General features: G+C 39.8%; 1 protein-coding gene across 4 annotated transcripts in view; it reads left to right on the top strand.

Annotated features, from left to right (window-relative positions):
* MYLK (myosin light chain kinase) overlaps positions 1–17,761 on the top strand; it is a 208,371-nt gene that overhangs the window by 130,033 nt on the left and 60,577 nt on the right. For all 4 annotated transcript variants that reach the window (XM_082056742.1, XM_082056741.1, XM_082056743.1 and 1 more), the window contains exons 15-17: positions 5,640–5,720; positions 6,076–7,175; positions 16,835–16,951. In XM_082056742.1, the coding sequence (XP_081912868.1) occupies positions 5,640–5,720; positions 6,076–7,175; positions 16,835–16,951 (1,298 nt within the window). The remainder of the gene's footprint in view (positions 1–5,639; positions 5,721–6,075; positions 7,176–16,834; positions 16,952–17,761) is intronic.

Raw genomic sequence — 17,761 nt, 5'->3', positions numbered from 1 at the left:
TACTGTGAACAACAGAGTAGTAACTGCCTCTGGAACATCCAAGGAGCCAAATGTCAGCTGTATAACTTCAAGTTTCCAACAGAGCTAAAATAATTTTCAGCAGCAAATAATCTTGTCTAAATAGCTTTTGAACTCCCTGCATTTGTCTTGAATATTTGATTGAGAATCGTTTATATATTCAGAAACAGTCTTAACAGTACCTGAGAGGAGAGCTGTGTTTTCTGACTTTCTCTCAAAAAAATCCTATAAAGTCCATTAAAAATATTGAATAACTGAGAAACCACAAGTCAATTCACTGAAGAGTTTATGGAGAAGTTGACAGTAGTCTATTTTTAAACAATCATTTTCTTTTCAAATAAAATGTGCAGCTCTTTTCATGTATTAGTTTTAGAAGCATGTTGCATAGCTGCTTTTAGGGAGTCATTCCTTCTCCAACTCCCTTAATTTAGTCTGGGCATGGTTTCCTACCAGTGTTAATTATTTCCCAATTTTCTTCTCCATTATTGTTAAGCTCTACATTCCATCCTAATACCACCACAATTCTCCCTTTTTGTTGGCTGCTCATAAATTAAAACACTGGTATTAAAAATTTGGATTTAACAAAAGATCTATTTGTCTCTTCATAGTTCTTTGTCCTTTCATCAGAGTGAAATGACAAGGGTGTGTAGCCCAGTGTGATTCTAGTGTGATCCATCAATGATTGCTGGCTGGGTTGCTTGCTTTCCCTCCTTCAACGTTATTTCGAAAATGCGTTTGCATTGAATTTTACTATATAGCAGACTACCAAGTCTGACTTTTAAGAGGGTAGTCATTGTAGTCTCTCCCAGTCCTTGTTTAAAAACTACACAGACCTCTGATTCCTCTACACTTGCATTCTTTAATTGTCCTTATAATGTTCCATTGAGCCTTTTATTACTCTGGCCTCAAGGAATGATGTTGCATAAATATTAATATAAAAAGAACAGAATTATCCACTATAGTGGTTCATCCATTGAAATTTGAACATTTTACAGCCTGCAAAATGCCAGCCCTTGCAGTTGGGTCAGAGTCTCTGTGAAAACATCATGACTGAGATGGGAAATAACAATCATTTTTTGATGCAGAAAACCAGAGACATCATATTCTGCTCCTGTCCTTTGCATCCTTCCAGTGATGCAAGCACTGGTATCCTTTTATCCCAGTATGACTTTCCCACGTTCTTTCAGTCAGAGGGTACATCATAAATGAAGAGGTAAGCAAAGAAATGAGCAGTACTGGACAGACATTGACTTTGTTATGCAAAACCTTTATAATAGCACTGTCAACATGAGAGACCTCAGAAGTCCTCCTGCAGTTCCTTAAACAAATCATCTGCTTTGTTAACCTTTGTCTTCTCAGACACTGAGTATTTATCCATAAAAGTTTGATTAGTGTTGATTAATCTCATTTAGAGGTTTTGGTAATCTGATTAAAGTCACAGACATATATTAATCTTACAAATCAGTGGTACCTCAAATACTGTGCGATTCAGGTTATATAAAAATCAGTTGTAAGTTTACATTCCATTACACCAAAGAGTAAACATAGTTCTGTCTTTTCAGTAAAACATAGTTTGCAAACCTTGTTTTCAGATATCAACACATTGTCTGTTTTTAGGAAAGAAAACCCTGACTCCTTCCCACTCCATTCTCCCACTCAATGCTGTAAAATGCAAACAAAATGACTGGTCTTTCAGGTATAAAAAGTTTTTGGCCAGACCCTCAAATGAGGTAAATCAGTGTATCCTCTTTTAAGCCAGTGGAGCTGCTCTGCTTTATGTCAGCTAAAATTGTGATCCAGTAGATTAGTTGTTTTCTTTGGGGTTAAAGCTTCATGGAGTCTGGACTTTCTCTCCATTTAACTAACTCACAAAAGAGTCACAAAACTTCATTCTGAGGCCTTGCAGTTACCTGTACTGAAGCATCAGCTATAGCTGGGATCAACTTCTTTGCCCCCTTCAGTTCATTCTTAAAAAAATGTGATTTACTCTGCAATACTGGTTTCACATTTAGTAGCCTGGTAGGATTTTTGGTGTGTCCCTACACTTCAACTAACAATGTGTTTTTTTTTTTCCTCTTCCTCCAGAGAGTCCTTCCTAGGGACACGCAGACAATAAGTCTCATCTAAGGTTCAGTGAAAATATTTTAATAGATTCTGCCAAGAAACTACTATTTCAAGATATTTTGAACATAAAAGCCATTCCAGGGAAAACTGATCTCACAATAGGACAGAGTGCTATTTTTAAAATTGCTTCAGGCTTTGCAACTGGGGTTTTATTTGTTTTTGGTGGGGTTTTTTTATAATTACTCCTTGACATTCTAAAGATAAGTCCTGTGCATGAGCATTCTACAGAAGAATACTGCAAAAGTCAACACTTCCAGACACTTCTTTATAGCATAGCTGCTGAGCATAGGTTTTATCCATGTCATTATTCTACAATAACAGAGCCACTAACATCTGTCTTTGTCTAGGGTTTTGTTGATAAAATGCCAACACAGGGAATCTCAAGTTGCAGAAGTAATATTGTTATTGCCAGGATTCAAAACAGTGGAGACGTGAAAGACTTTGTGGTGCTTGTGTACTGCAAAACTGTTTTTTCTAACTGCCCCTGTGTATCTTGCCTTCCCTAGATTCTGAAATTACGTAAATGAAAAAATATTTACAAAGTTTCCATAATTATTCTTGATTTAATTTAGCATCTAAACCATCCAGTCCTTCTTAATTTTTCTTGGCTCGTTTCTCTTTTTCCATCTTGTGATCTCCAAGGTGGGTCAGTGTTATTAATTTCACCTTTTTAGACTCTGCAACTGAATTCAGAAGACAAAATTAAGTTTTCCCTGCTCCTAAAATCAGTAACAAAACTCACTTTGATTTGACTGGGAGCAGGACTTGCCCTGAGAAGGCTACACTTTTGAACGGGGATATGATGAATCAGACGCAGACTTGAGATTTATATCCAGTGGTCTAGTTTTCAGCCATTCACTTCAATCAGAAATCATAATTAAGATCAGAAAACTACCTTGTGAATATTTTTTTTCCATCTAGGTACTTCTATATCCCACTCTTGCCATAACTTGTAAGTGCTTCGCAAGGTTTTAAAAATAGAAAGAACAAAATGCTCTCCTGCTTTCTTACCCCCTCCTTTATTTTCCAAACCCTGTGAAAAATAGCTTAGTTTAGAGAGGTTTACTTTGCTTTCCTTAGTTGCTTCTTTGCATATGTGAAGAATTTGCAGAAGGAAAGATGCATTGCAGAAATGGGTCCTGCAGAAATGCTGTTATTCCTCACAGTGTTCAGGACCGTGTTCAGTATCCCAAGATCCCTCTCCTGGGAGAGTACTGTCTTTGTTACTTTAACCTCTCCCATTGGTGACACAATTCTTGTGGGCAAATATTTTTGCCATACAGTCATGATAGAAGCTGTGCAGTGGTGCCTCCCTATTTGATGTATGCTGTAAATTGTCTATACTTCAGCTTGCATGGCTTCTCCTACTTTGTCAGCTTTGGATTGGTTTTAAGTCCTAAAGGAAGAGTAATTGAGTTCTAGGAGACTTATAGGAGGGATCTGCTGGTAAAGCAACATCCTGCTAACAGCCCTGTAGCACTGCTGGATGAGAAAGTACTTGAACAGTTTCAGAATGTGTCTGCTTTTCTTAAAAGCTTCTGAGAGCAGAGAAAAAAAAGTCTTGAGTTTCCATATTGGCAAAAGGGAACAGTTTGAAATGCATTGTTTAAAGACAACAGGTTTTCAGCAGTGTTGGTACCCTGCCATCATTTGATGCCAAGCAGTACATTGGGAGGATGTGACGTGCAATTCTTTATTTTTCTGTCTTTGCTTCTTTCTCTTTCTCTTGCTTCCAAGTGGAAGTCACACATAAGAGGAAGTAAGAATGGCAGATCTCCAGTGCAGGACCGAGTTAAATACTCTTAGCATTGGCTTGGATCCTCCCCTGCCATTTGGACAGTTTCTGTTTGGTACTTGGAGGTTCTCTAGATTCTGTATTGAAGGAAATGAGGGCTGTGGCTTTCAGTGCTATCCTTGTGCATTGCCTTCAACAGTAGTTTCTAGTGTACATATTTGGACTTGTTGGATATGAAGCATTGAAAACATTTCTATGGATTCTTGTTCTCAATGCTCTCAAGGTCAAGTAAGGTGTGTTCCTACCAGCAGGGCCTTTACTTTGCAATCCAGTTACTTCAGTCAACCCTTCCAATTTCTTGTTAGTGTTAAAGGCTTGATTTTCATATCAGGCTGATCCACTGTTTCATTTTCTAAAGAAACAGAAAGCAAGGGAAATACCTCTGAAAAGGTGATGGCACTAATTGCTGCTATAAAGATGTAACTTAGTGCCGCACCTGTCTTAATGATCCTGTGTATGCATACTGTGTGACTTCATTGCAAGTTGCAAATGGGTGAAATTATAGCTTATTCACACAAACAGGGCCGTATCTAGGACTATATTTCCATGGACTATTTAAAAAACAGGCCAGACAATATGTTTATGGCAAACTACCAAAAGGTACTCCTGAGTCTGTGTTTTAAATGTCAGGGCAAAGTAGACTTGAAGGTACTCTTATCTAGCAAGTCTTTTGAAAGCAGAAAACAGCTGGGAAAACCAATCTCTCTTTCCTTCCTCCCCACTACACAGATGTTTTGTTCATGTCCAGAAAATGTTTTCAGTAGCAAAAATTATTTTTGCTTGAAAAAGAAAAATCATCCAGGACTATGCAGTCCATTTACAAGGTTATACCTGAATTGGGAAGGACAAAAGTGTTTTCACTAATGAAAAATATCTGTAGCCCTTAATCGATTCAAGTTTGGTTTTTTAATAGCAGTTCAGGGGAATGGTGGCAATAGTTACACAACTGCTGCCCTGGGAGAGTTAAATTTTGCTTTTGACATCTCCTGTGTTGAGTCGAGAAGAGCTGTTTGGGGCTAGAAGAATGATATATATCTGTGGGAGGGAGGGAGCAGCAGGGGTAGGGAGAGCACTTTAAATGAATTCTTTAATGGGAGCCCTTTCCAGAAGGCATCCGTGGTATTCCTCTGCAAAAGGAAGAATAAGTACTCAGCACCATATATGGTGACACTTTTATGTTTTTTAATATAAACACGTACAGGCTGGAGCAATCCATGTTGATGGGTTTTGCTGATTGGTTGGGCTGGGGGGGAGGGAAGGAAATGAGACCCTGCTTTTAGTATCTTAGCATTAGAAAACTTAAGAGCTTGGGTTTGAATAAATAAACAGTAGGCAGAGTCGGAAAGGTTTTCAACTTTGCAAAATAGCCCCTTCCCCTGCCCTGATTTTCCAGCTTTTATATTTGTTTTCCTTTAGCTTGTTTGTTTGCAGCTGTTTCATTCTGTAAATTGCTTTGATTTTTGTTCAGGGAGTATGTTGTTCCCAATATAGACAGCAACAGATCAGTAGAAGTTATTTGAGATAGCTTGGCTCCAAATATAGGGGGACCAAATCCACGCAGTCAGCCCCCACTGGGCACAGGAAAGGAGGGTGCCCGCTGGGTTTGAGCTGCTTTAGTGCAACACACAATCACTTAGCTCAGGCAGCTTGTAGTTTTGGAGGGAGAAACCTCTGCTTTTCTGATTTCACTTAAATATTTCAGGAACCAAGTTGGAGAATGCAGCTGCCAGGTGTCTCTGATGCTGCGGGAGAGTTCAGCTTCCAGAGCAGAAATGCTCAGAGAGTGAGTATTTTTCCCAGGGACTTGCATGGGTGGGTTCTATTTTTTGCTCCGTTAATTCCCTGCCCTTACGGACCCAGGCTGGCTGCTGTTCAACCTAATCCCCAAATGTGACCCAACAAATTGTTTTCATCATAAAGTCTAAGCACATTGCACCAAGCCAGAGTAGAGAAGATCTTTTTTGTTTGTGCCCTTATATGGCTCCTGAAGTCATCATTGATGCAATAAACTAATGGAGTGTGCTGCTCTAATCAACCTCCCCTTCTATAAACACATTTTGTTCCTGCTCTGAGATTGTTCCCTGACATTTTTAAACCAGCCCCTTTCCTGGCTCTCTCTTTTCTTTTTCGGATCATAGTGGGAGGGAATCAGCCAGCTCTGGAGAGCAAAGAGATGGTGGAGATCATGGTAAACTAACATTTGATAGAACAAGTGGCTTCAAAAAGAACAACAGTGAAAACAGAGCAGCTGAGGAAGAGCAGGAAGACGTCCGAGGTGTGCTGAAGAGGCGAGTGGAAACTCGGGAACACACAGAGGAGAGCCTGAGGCAGCAGGAAGCTGAGCAACTTGATTTCCGTGATATTTTAGGCAAGAAAGTCAGCACCAAAAGTTTTTCTGAGGAGGAACTGAAAGAAATCCCAGCCGAGCAAATGGACTTCCGAGCAAACCTGCAGCGGCAGGTCAAACCCAAGACCTTGTCAGAGGAGGAGAGGAAAGTTCATGCTCCTCAGCAGGTGGACTTCCGCTCTGTGCTGGCCAAGAAAGGCACCCCAAAAACCCCATTGCCAGAGAAGGCACCACCTCCTAAACCAGCCATTACAGATTTCAGATCTGTGCTGGGTGCAAAGAAAAAGCCACCTGCAGAGAATGGCAGCGCTAGCACCCCAGCAGCAAATGCCCGCACCAGTTCTGAAGCCCAGAATGCAACCCCCAATTCTCAAGCCCCTGTTGCCAAACCAGCAGTGAAAAAAGAAGAGAAGAATGACAGAAACCGTGAACATGGGTGTCCCGTGGTGGATGGTGGAATAATTGGGAAAAAAGTTGAAAACAAAGCAGCAACAAGCAATCCACCGGCAAGCAAACCACCAGTAAGCAATCCACCAGCAAGCAATCCACCAGCAAGTAAACCACCAGCAAGCAATCCACCAGCAAGCAAACCACCAGCAAGCAATCCACCAGAAAGCAAACCACCAGTAAGTAAACCACCAGTAAGCAATCTACCAGCAAGCAAACCACCAGTAAGCAATCCACCAGAAAGCAAACCACCAGCAAGTAAACCACCAGTAAGCAAAGGAACAGCACCTTCCTTTACAGAGAAGCTCCAGGATGCTCAAGTAGTAGATGGTGAAAAATTGGTCTTACAATGTCGGATTTCCTCTGATCCCCCTGCAGCTGTCACCTGGACTCTAGACAGCAAACCCATCAAATCATCAAAGTCCACTGTCATCTCCCAAGAAGGTAAATTAATTGCATTTGAAGGCAGCTGGATGGCACACTGTTATATCCGGCTCTTGATTAATAATATTTAGTTCATTAAAGGTAAAGCAATACTTTATTTAAGTGCTGTGCCAATAACTATTTCCAGATGCAACTTTCTTGTTATTTCAGTGGAGTACACAAGGAACAGTAGTGTTTGACATTTCTTGCAGATTCTTCTTTAACAACCTGCAGATGTAATTTTTATAAAGTTGTCTTCTTGCATTTTCAAATGCTGTTTACATTGCTAACGCTGTTTAAGGAGCTGGTACATGACATTTACTTAAGCTGTACTTTAAGGTTTTAGAACATTGGAAACAGAATATTCTTGCTGGTTTACAAATTCTAATTTAATTCTTCTGCATGTTTAGTATTTCAGGCTTTTTATTGCAATAAGAAACACAGAAGCAAAGAGGTGTTGTGTTATAGAAAGATATTACAACAACTTCTAGTTATATAGTTAAGGTCAGAGTTGAGAATTTATTTCCAGTCTATTTAATGCCCCACCACAGATGCATCTGTTGCCTTTACAGACACTTAAATATTTGAATCCCACTGGCCTGGCAACTTTTAACTAATGTAAGAATAGTACAGTGTTTGGTAAAAGTCCTCAGAGAGAACACTTACTGTTGTCAAATTGAGTGATCTTTTTATATTCCACATTGTGAATAATGAAACCCTACTAGGCTGGTTTTGTATGAAAGTTAATATTGTATCTGGACAAAATATGTTTTCCCTGGGACAAAAATAGGGAGGATAACTCCTAATACAAAAATATTATTAACTTCATATTTCTTTCATAAAACACTGAATTATACAGAGAATGACACTGTCCTGCACGTGGTAGTAAAAAGTTCTTGTTCACAGTAAGAATTATAGCTTAGCATAGTGGTGTGCACTCTTAATTGTGAATCTTTTTAATCCAGACTATTTTCAGTATTATTAAATGAGAACCAAATGACTATGCACAATGGTTCACCACAAGAGATGAATCCCATTGCAGTGTTCCAAGCACTGAAACATGAGGATCCCTTTAAAGTGGATGCAGTCAGAAATAACATCGCCTTCAGATAGCATGGGGGGAAAAAAGGTACCCAAGTGCTACATTAAGGGGATACCAAAGTAAGTAGACAGAGAGAGGGAAATGGTAGCAGGTGTGTTGTGTCTGGCATGTGTCTGAAGTAGCATTAAAAAATTATTTATGAGTACATGATGATTTGCACCAGAGCAGACTGTATAGAATAGAGGTAACTGTCATGTATGTGAGAAAAAGTTGAATGATGGAAATGCCACCCTTGTAAAAATTACTGACAGGATCAGGAAGGTGGAAGACTGCAATTTAATCAGCCTTACACTGGAAGAAAAATTTCAAGGGTTTTCTTGGAGTTGCTCAGAGTGAAAAGAAATTATGCATCTCAAAGCTTCATGTCTCCTACCAAAGTACATCAGATAGACAGCATCCCTGTATCAAAACTTCTGAGCTACGGTAGAGCCTCCTAAAATTCCAAAACATTAGTGTTGCCATGCTGAAGAAACACGTTTCCTGACAGAAATAATCTGAGTGCTTACCTGTTACAAACTCCCAACTTATATTCACTTTATAAAATGATGCAATGGAGCTGAAACTCCAGTGTAGTTGTGTTTACAGTGGAGTGATCATCAAGTACAGAGATGCTCTAGTACCTGCCTGAGCAGGGCATGTGACTTATCCCATGCAGTTTGTCTGGGCTAGGTGACACTCTTTGTCAAAACACTCCAGAGCTGCTATTTTGTCAGGATGTCACACTTCAGCAGTGCTTTCCGTGGAGGCAAGGAGCACTGGATAAGGAATCCACACTTTCAGGACAGCTTCTTGCAGGGAGTGAATAAACTGCCCTTATGTTTGAGTTTTACCTGCATTATTACACTAGTATACTGCTTAGGCAGTCAGTACCACCAGTACTTCAGAGTTATGCTTTCTTTCGCACATATTTGCAGAGGATCTTAGAAAGAAATACCACACAGGGAAGTAAATGGTAAAATTTTCTCCCCTGATGGAAAGAAATGGAATGAGGATTAGAGCTATTATTTATAAACCTTATTACATGCCCTCTGGTACACTGAGGGGATGCCTTGCACGATGGTGGATTTAGGGTTTTTCCTGACAATACCTGCTAGCTTTGGTACTTGGAGAACAATGTGTTGCTGCTCTCCCGCTGTGAGATGCTTTTATGCCAGCTGTTAAGTAATTAACTAGGTGTGCATGATACTCACTTTAAGTAAGTCCCACTTTTCTCAGAGATTGATTTTTCTCTTTTCCCCTCATGAGGAACACATAAATAGTTGAAAGAACCAGAGGAGGAGAAGGAATAATTAGAGCTGCAGACTAGAATTGAGAAATAACAAATTCAGGATGAATATCAGGAAATATTGTTCAACAGAGAAACTGTATGGATTAGTCTCACCGGAAATGTTTGGTGCAGCTTTAAACATAGAGAGCAACAATAAAACTGGATGCAGGACTCAGCAGCCCAATGCCAAAATCCCAGATTCCACCTTTTGCCCCAAACGCTGAAAAAGCAGCTTTGTCACACGGGGAAGGTGTCATGTCCTTCAGCAGCAGTTGCTTTGGCCAACCTTGGAGCAGCATTTAATGGGCTCTGGAGATAATCCCCTAGAGTCATCCTCAGCTGAAAGGAGGTTGAGTCTGTGGGGAAGGAGAGGAATTCAGAGCAAACGGACCTAGCTCACATTGGCATGCTTAGATGTTGCAAAGCCATTTTTCATTTCTTCAGTATAACCTTGCTCCTCTTGTGTTCAGCAACAAAATCCACTATGGAAGTGGATAGACTGAGTCTATTCTTAGCTATTTCAGCAAACAGTTTCGTGCTGCTGTGATGCATGGTAACCACTTGTTCTCAAGTATGGAAAATTGTCCAGAGATACCTCACAGAAGAATAATTTACTTGTTCTTAGTGAGCTGGATACTGGAAAATCCTCTGTCTAGAGTAAGACACATCTATCTGCTTCTAATCATATTACAAGCCCATCTTAGTATGTTCAGTATAACTGTTCAGTATAACCAGCACATGAACCAGCAGAATGCCATGTATTTGTCTTTTGGAAATTCAATATACCCGCTCTGACATTGCTAGAAATAGATAACAGTTTCCTGATGACCTGGTGAAAAAATATTGCAAAGATAAATATATAAAATCTCATTTCTGGAACATGCCCACCTGATAAAACAAATGGCATATTTGGCCAGGAAGGGCGGACTTAAAAGTATACTTGTGTGTAACAAGTTCACAGGATCGACAAACAAATTAGTCCCTTTATGTTTCACTAAAAGTAACTTTCTTTGGCATATTTGTCCCAGCTGATAGTTAGGCTCTTTACCTGTTAGAAACAACCCTATTCACTCATCTCCTCTGTGTTTAAAGACATGAACACTGCATTGCCTGTCCAAGGCTGTCCAGCCATTAGTGTGCAAGAGAAGGGGGGGATGTTAGCCCCACTTCTGTGCCATTGGAGAAGCCCAAATTCAAACACCTGGAGCAGAATAATTGCTGATTAGTAAGGCAAAGGAAAAACTAAATCATGCCTCAAAAACGACCTTCATCTTCAGGTGTATTTATACAACATTTCTGTTGTACTCTAGTAATTAATCTAGGGCTTGCAAGGATTCTATTATTCCAGAGTTAAGTTTCCATTAGTAATTAGAAGTCAGCTCTGGGCAGCATCATACTGAATGTCACAATCACAACATATTGAAGATCAATCTCATTCCTTCCATTTTGCATTTCAACTAGTAATACTGTTTTGTTTCCCTTTGAAATCGTGGATGTCAGTACTTGTTTCACCATTTTTCTTAATAATTCCCCAAATAGTATTCGGTCTGTTGATTGGTATGAGTGATTTGTTGCTTTAAGTATCATTTTGGTAGGAGTTTATTAATGCTTTGATTTTACTTTTTTCTTGTTTTAAACACTTGTCAGAGTGTGGTTATCTACATTCCCGGCATAGATACTGATGAGATTTTTTTGTCTGTGAAATCTCCAAATAAATGGTAACTGTAACAAACAAACAAAAGAGAGTACTTGTAGATTAGACCATCATGCAGTTATATGGACAGGTTAGATGGTGTATGATTAAAAGGCAGTTGATTTTCATATGAGAGAGTTTTTGTTTGAAGTTACAGGGGGCTTTTGTTTGGAGAAAAGTTTTTAAGAAGCTCTAGCAGACATGACAGTGGAGTTAGACTTATAAGGACTGAGTAGAATAAGTTTCCTCACACAGTGAACTCTTTAGAGCAGGAACCATTTTGTTTTACGTTTGTATGGTACTTGGCACAGCAATGCCCGGTGCTAATGTCCTGGTGTGTGACTCAGGCTTGGATAGAAAATCCAGATAGAAAATTTTTGCATGATTACGAAAGTCGTTCTAGAAGATGACAGTGAAAGGGGTTTGGAAGCTGGCGGCCTTACTAGACTGGAGAATTGAGGTGCACAATGAATTTAAGCAAAATCTGGCAAAGTTGCCGTTTTTTTAAATCAGCTTGTTCTGCTTTCTTTGGGTAGATTCAGTACCATGTGACTATACAGATGGAAGAGGAACTACTCACTGTAGGCTTAGGTAGTAGGGATGGTGTAGCCCAGAAATGCCCAGAGTTTGTACAGCTTTGTGCAACACAGCATTTTTTTTTCTTGGCAGCTATAAAAAGTTGGTAATCTTGTTAGCAATAATGCCTTAACAACTTTCTTGTGACTTAACTCCTAAATCTTCCTATCAGTTGTGCAAGTCTGTGTGTGTCAGTCTAACTAGGATCTGCCATGACTCTTTTTATTCTTTGTAATTAACTTCGAGCAAGACTTTCATGTATAATTAACATAACTGGGTGTACTGCTGAAAGTAAGTATATTCTGCAGTTTAAAAAGAGCTTCACAAAGTTTAAGGCTAGGGAGATCATCTGAGCATCAGTTCTGACACAGCTCCATGTTTGTCACATGCCACAAAATTTCCCTCTATACTGCCATTTTTGTCTGAATCTTTCTTCCAGAAATGCATGCAACACAGGTTTCAATATAGCAAAAGAGAGCCATTTGCTATAATCAGTGGTAATTTATTGCAATGTCTAATTATTCGTATAAGTGTTTTGGTTTTAAAGCAAGAAACAAAGCAATTACTTAGTTCTAATTTGAATGTATCTGGTTTCTTCCTCTGTACACTTGTCTCCTTTCTCTCCTAAGCCAAAGAGCCCATTTATACTTGATAGAATGGCTGTGACTCTGTAATGAAGATACTTCTCTGTCTCTCTTTTTTCTAAAACTTAACAAGTCAAGCTCTTACTAACTTTCTCTCCATAATGTCCTTTATCCAGCCCTTGGAGGCTTGGGGTCATTTTTTTGTTGTTTTCCTGTTGTCAACTTCTTTGTGAGATCTTTATTTGGGCAAACCTAACTCTCCCTAACATGAAAATCATTAATATAGAAATACAACAATATAGCATTAATTACAGGCAGAATAATGTAAGCACAAATATTTCAGTAAAGACGAAGAAAATTGCCTTTACACAGATACATTTGCCAATTAAATGTGTAATCTCATGAACAATTAGAGTTCTACATTGTTTTCCTCAAAACACCATCAATTAGCAATAACTCAATTTAACAGTTTTTTATCTCTGAAATTCATGTGAGCTTTTCACTGCTTCTCCTGTTGTCATTAGAACTGTAGTCAATATTTCCAAGTCAACCTACTTGCCATTTTTACACAACTATGACACTAGCACAAATTTGTACTTTCCCCAACAATTTGTGATTGATTATGAAATTAACACCAACGGGCCAAAAAGTTCCTTAACAAATTTGTTATGACTCCAAGGCACAATTTCTCATGGCTTAGTATTTATTTATTTTGTCTAAATACTCTGTAGTGCTTCTTTATGCCATGGGATACCAATGAGAAAGGCATGAACTTCAATCTGCATCATGGATTAGAGTCAGGAGTTTGGCCAGCTAGATGCCAGTGCAGGGAATTAGACTCAGGAGCTTTTTTGTGTTGGTTTGTGTATTTGTTTTATATCTGAAGTTGACTTTCTGCAGAGGTTCATGGAAAGAATGCAGAAGCCTAGAGATATTTTAAACTGGCTTGCACTATTTTTGAGTAAGTCAGAAAATCCTTTAATAGCTCAAAATGCAAGGGAAAGGCTTTGTGTATCTAAAGCAGAGCCTCCAGTAAACTGACGGCTTCTGTGGCTGTTCAGGTCTTTTCTAGACCTGCACCAGTTCCGATGTCTAAGTGGAATATCCCCTTATTCATCTTTATTCCAATCCTGCCCTTTGTAACAGTATTTTAAAGACTGTCCATGGGCTGGTTACTTAAAAAAAAGGGATGAGGGAACTAAATTGATAACAAATTCTTTTAGTTGGGCAGGATTTGAGAAGTGCAAGGATTCAGAACAATCAACTGGAGTAACCAGTCTGGGATTTCTCGCAGTTATGAGAAAATAAGCTTGTTTCAGGTCATTAAGGGTTTTTGTAGAGGAAATACCAAATACTTCATTGAAAGACATTTGCCCTTCTAGCCCCGGGAATTGCCTGTAGCTCCAGATCACAGAGTATAGGCCTGTTGGGGAGTTTCCTGTCCTTATGAAATCTCTTCAAGTTTTACCTGTTTCGGTTTCTTTTTTCTGGTTTTCTATAGCCATGTGCCCTCTCAGCCTTCCCTTACACTCCTGACCCAGCCTGGATAATACTTTTTTGAACCATTGGCCAATTTCACGCTAAGTCCTAGAAGCCCACAGTTTCATGAAAAGTAGTGGCTAAATAAAGGAGAATGATCCAAATTATCCTGTTTCCCCTTCACTCCTCCACTGAGAGCAGAATACCATCATTGCATTGGGTGGTAGCGACAATCCCAGCAATCCCCATGTACTTTGTATGTGCTGTTCCAGTGTAGTTGCTGGGGAGTATAAAGGACTGGAGGAAAATGGGATGCAGATTACTGCTGCAGGGAGCTGGAAGTCAGGAGAAAAATGATATAGTCCTTGAAAAAACAGGTTTCCTTCACTATTCTTCTCACAAAATAACTTCATTAAAATTCAAAACATACAAATATTATTTTGGAATGAGTAAGACACTTTATTTCATGAGGACTCTGCCTCCAGTGGAAGAAGCTAAAGGCAGATTCAGTCAGACCTCTGCTATGCAGCCTGGCCAGGGCTAGATTTTAAATGCAAAACTAACACTGAACACGCATGGCAAGTCAAGGATCATCATGAGAAAAACATAGGATCTGCTTCTAGTTTTCAGTGTAACTGTGGGGAATGACTTATTGTTAGGGTGAGATGTTTCTATTTGTATATGCAGCACAAGGAATTGTTTCTCATAAGGTGTTATCTTGCTGCACTATGGTGGAGGGACAACGCCGCAATGGCATGGGTGGTAAGGGATGACTCCAGGTCACATTAGTCTTCAATCAGCTGATTGGTGTGCAGGTGAGGAAGGGCTTTTGAACAAGTAGAAAACTCCAGCAAAAACTAAATAAGTAAATGCTGCTTTGTTCCAGTCCCTTAATCATCCAGTTGTCCTTACAAGTCAGACTCCTTCCCTGCAGTAAGGGAGACAGAGATCTCCTTTATAGGTACGTGTCTTTGTTCTGTAGTTTTATGTTCGTTTTCAATAGCATTTTTAGGTTCTAATGTGGGATCTTTCCTAATCATGTTATATAGATTTGTACAAATTCTCAGACTGGAAGTTATCTTTGGCTTGCTATCCAGTTGTCTCTCTAAACAGCAGAGACATGTGAATTTATGTTTGCTAGATGCCTGCAAGAATACTTTTCTAGTGTCCCTCCTCCATTTGGAATGGAACTGCAGCTCGTGACATTTTTGGCTCAGCCTGACTCATGGAGATGAGCTGCCTCAGGGAAGGCATGTGGCTTTTCTTTTCACGCTGTTATTGGCTGAGCACAGCACATGTGAGTGAGGGTCAGTGGTCTTCATCTGAGATCGTTTTCACATCATTTCTCAGGGGAGAAGTTGTATTATTTAGAGCTTCTTGATTTTGTGGAGGATGAGGAGGTGGGAAAAAATAATTTTCTTCTAACCCTTGTACGTGTCTGGCAAACCCCATTTGTTGGGAACCATTTGAATGTTTTTTATAAGATTTGTCTTGAATAATAACATCCAGTTTTACAATGAGGAAAAATCTCAATGCCAAAAGCATAATTGCCATGTCAAAACTGAGGTCTAGTCTCCAAGGGCAGTCAGTAAACAAAGTTTTTCTGACAGAGGGTTGTTCTTCCCAAGGACCTTTTGAGGTCCTTTTCAAGGACCACTGTCACCTGTGCCTGTGCCATCTCCCACATCACAAGTGATACATTTGATGGGGAGCCTGTGGTCAGGCACTCTGGAAGGCAGAAGGCAACCTTTGGTTAACACAGAGAAAAGTGGCAAATAGCAAGAGATGCTGGGAAATTTCCTTATGCCTCAGGACATGGAAGAAATGTCTAAAACATATCATCTATACAGTCTTGCCATTAACTAGGAGAGCCTGTGTATCAGGTGAATGGAGGAAGGTGGAAAGGTATTACTGTGGCTGAAACAAGTGGAGGGTGGTGGTGTTCTGGACGAGCTCATAGCAATGGGTGGCAGTGCACAGTGCCTCAGGCTGTGTTTAGGGGACAGGCCAGGCTTTCCAGTGAGGGAGGAGGAAGTAAACCCACACTTCACCCTATGTTCGGAAGGGGATATTTGGAAAGGGAAAGTCTGGAGCATTTTATTTGGGATTCTCCCCAGAGAGCAAAGTACTTCGTTGTTCCAAGCAATGGGAGTGAGCATTAGGTAAACCACACTTCTCCTTCCTCATCCCCCAACTACTGGGAACAGCTTCTGTTTGGGTTCACAGAGTTTTATTTGTTAAGAGGAAATGCATTTCCCTTGGGTCATCCAAAGTTTCCCTTGGTAACTACAGAGCTTATGTTGCATCCTGTTTCTGTAAATCCAATGAATTAAATTTTTGCTTTTTTTTTTTTTTTAAAGAAATTGATTTGTTGCAGTGACAAATTTGACTGCCACTGTTATACTGGACTTTTTAACAGATGTTTTACAATATCGGACACTTGTTCTCTGAGTAATTAAAGCAAAAAGAAAATGGCTCTCTGTTGTATTTAAACTTGGGCACTAAGCTGGTGTACTTTCACACGTGGATGCTCATGGGAGTGGTACAGATAAGGTTGAATCAAAATATTGCAGATGGTCAGTTGACAGAAGCCCTGTTATTTATGGTCCTACACTACTAGTACTTTTGGAAAAAGACAATCAGAGTGAGGGCTTCTTATCCCTGCTATAAAACAAAGAACAGCAGCAGAGATTCTGCTTTGGCTCTTCTCTGCCCTCATCCATTAACCACTTTAGAGCTGCAGGGACAGCTTCAAATTTCCAATAAGATTAATCTGTCAATGTACTTTTATTTTATTTAGCATTAATAATGTTCCAATCCTGATGTTGAATTTTTAAGGACAAAACATCTTTTTTCTAGCTGTGAATATCACCTGTAGTAAAGGACTGGATCATTTGATGCATTCTGTTCCTTAATAGCACTAAGGTATTTGTGAACTGCAACATAAGATCCATTTGATCTCTCCTTCCTTTGTCTTAGGGACACTGTGCTCACTTACCATTGAGAAGGCTGTGCCTGAAGATGGGGGTGAATACAAATGCATAGCTGAGAATGCAGCAGGAAAAGCTGAATGTGCTTGCAAAGTGTTGGTAGAAGGTAAGTAATTTGCTGCATGTAGGAAAACCTTTCCTTCAGACTTCCTCCTTCCCCACTTTATTTCCCAAAAACGGCCTTTCTGAAAAACATACACACAAAAGAACTCTGCCTCCTCGCCTCCTGCACTTTTCAGTCAACACGTAATTCAAAGTCTACCATGAAGGAGCATGAGCAGAGAGACAGTGGTTTTTCCTTCGACTTTGTCTTCTGACCTCCTTCAAGTGGTCGCTTTTCTTGCTGAGGTCTCCCTTAGCATATTTCCCACTTCTTATTTCCTGCTGGGCAGTGCACATTCTAGGAGGCTGGAGGTAGATTTTGGCTTGCAAAGTCTTGATCACGGGAGGCTGTCAGCTCATGACATATTCATTGCATGACAACGTGAATGGTGTTAAACCAGCTGCCAGGCTCACCCTGATAGCAGCACCCATGGTGTTAGGAGCTCCCTGCCCATGCAATGTCTGACACCAGAATGACCACGTTCCTTGTCTTGATACTGGCTGCCTCATCTCTCTTTTCCACTCATTCCCTACCGGCATGCTGCTTTGTATGCCTGAGAAGAGGTTTTTGATGAATGGCAATAGAGCAAACCCCAGCTACTTAGGAGAGACGCCATTTGATAATTCATGTCTGTGACTAGCAAAAGGGGTGCCTGTTATTTTAAAATAAGAATACTGATCTAAAACAACAATTAAAATTGCTCCCTTCTACTCAGTCTGCTATCAGCATCTCAGACACTGATTTTTAGACTCAACAAGTAATCATAAATATCATTATATTCCATTTGGCCCCATCGACTCAAGTTAGACTAGA

Source organism: Streptopelia decaocto (assembly GCF_964273445.1).
Source record: "Streptopelia decaocto genome assembly, chromosome: 6".
NCBI classification, from domain to species: Eukaryota; Metazoa; Chordata; class Aves; order Columbiformes; family Columbidae; genus Streptopelia; species Streptopelia decaocto.
This window is presented reverse-complemented; position numbering and strand designations above follow the sequence as displayed.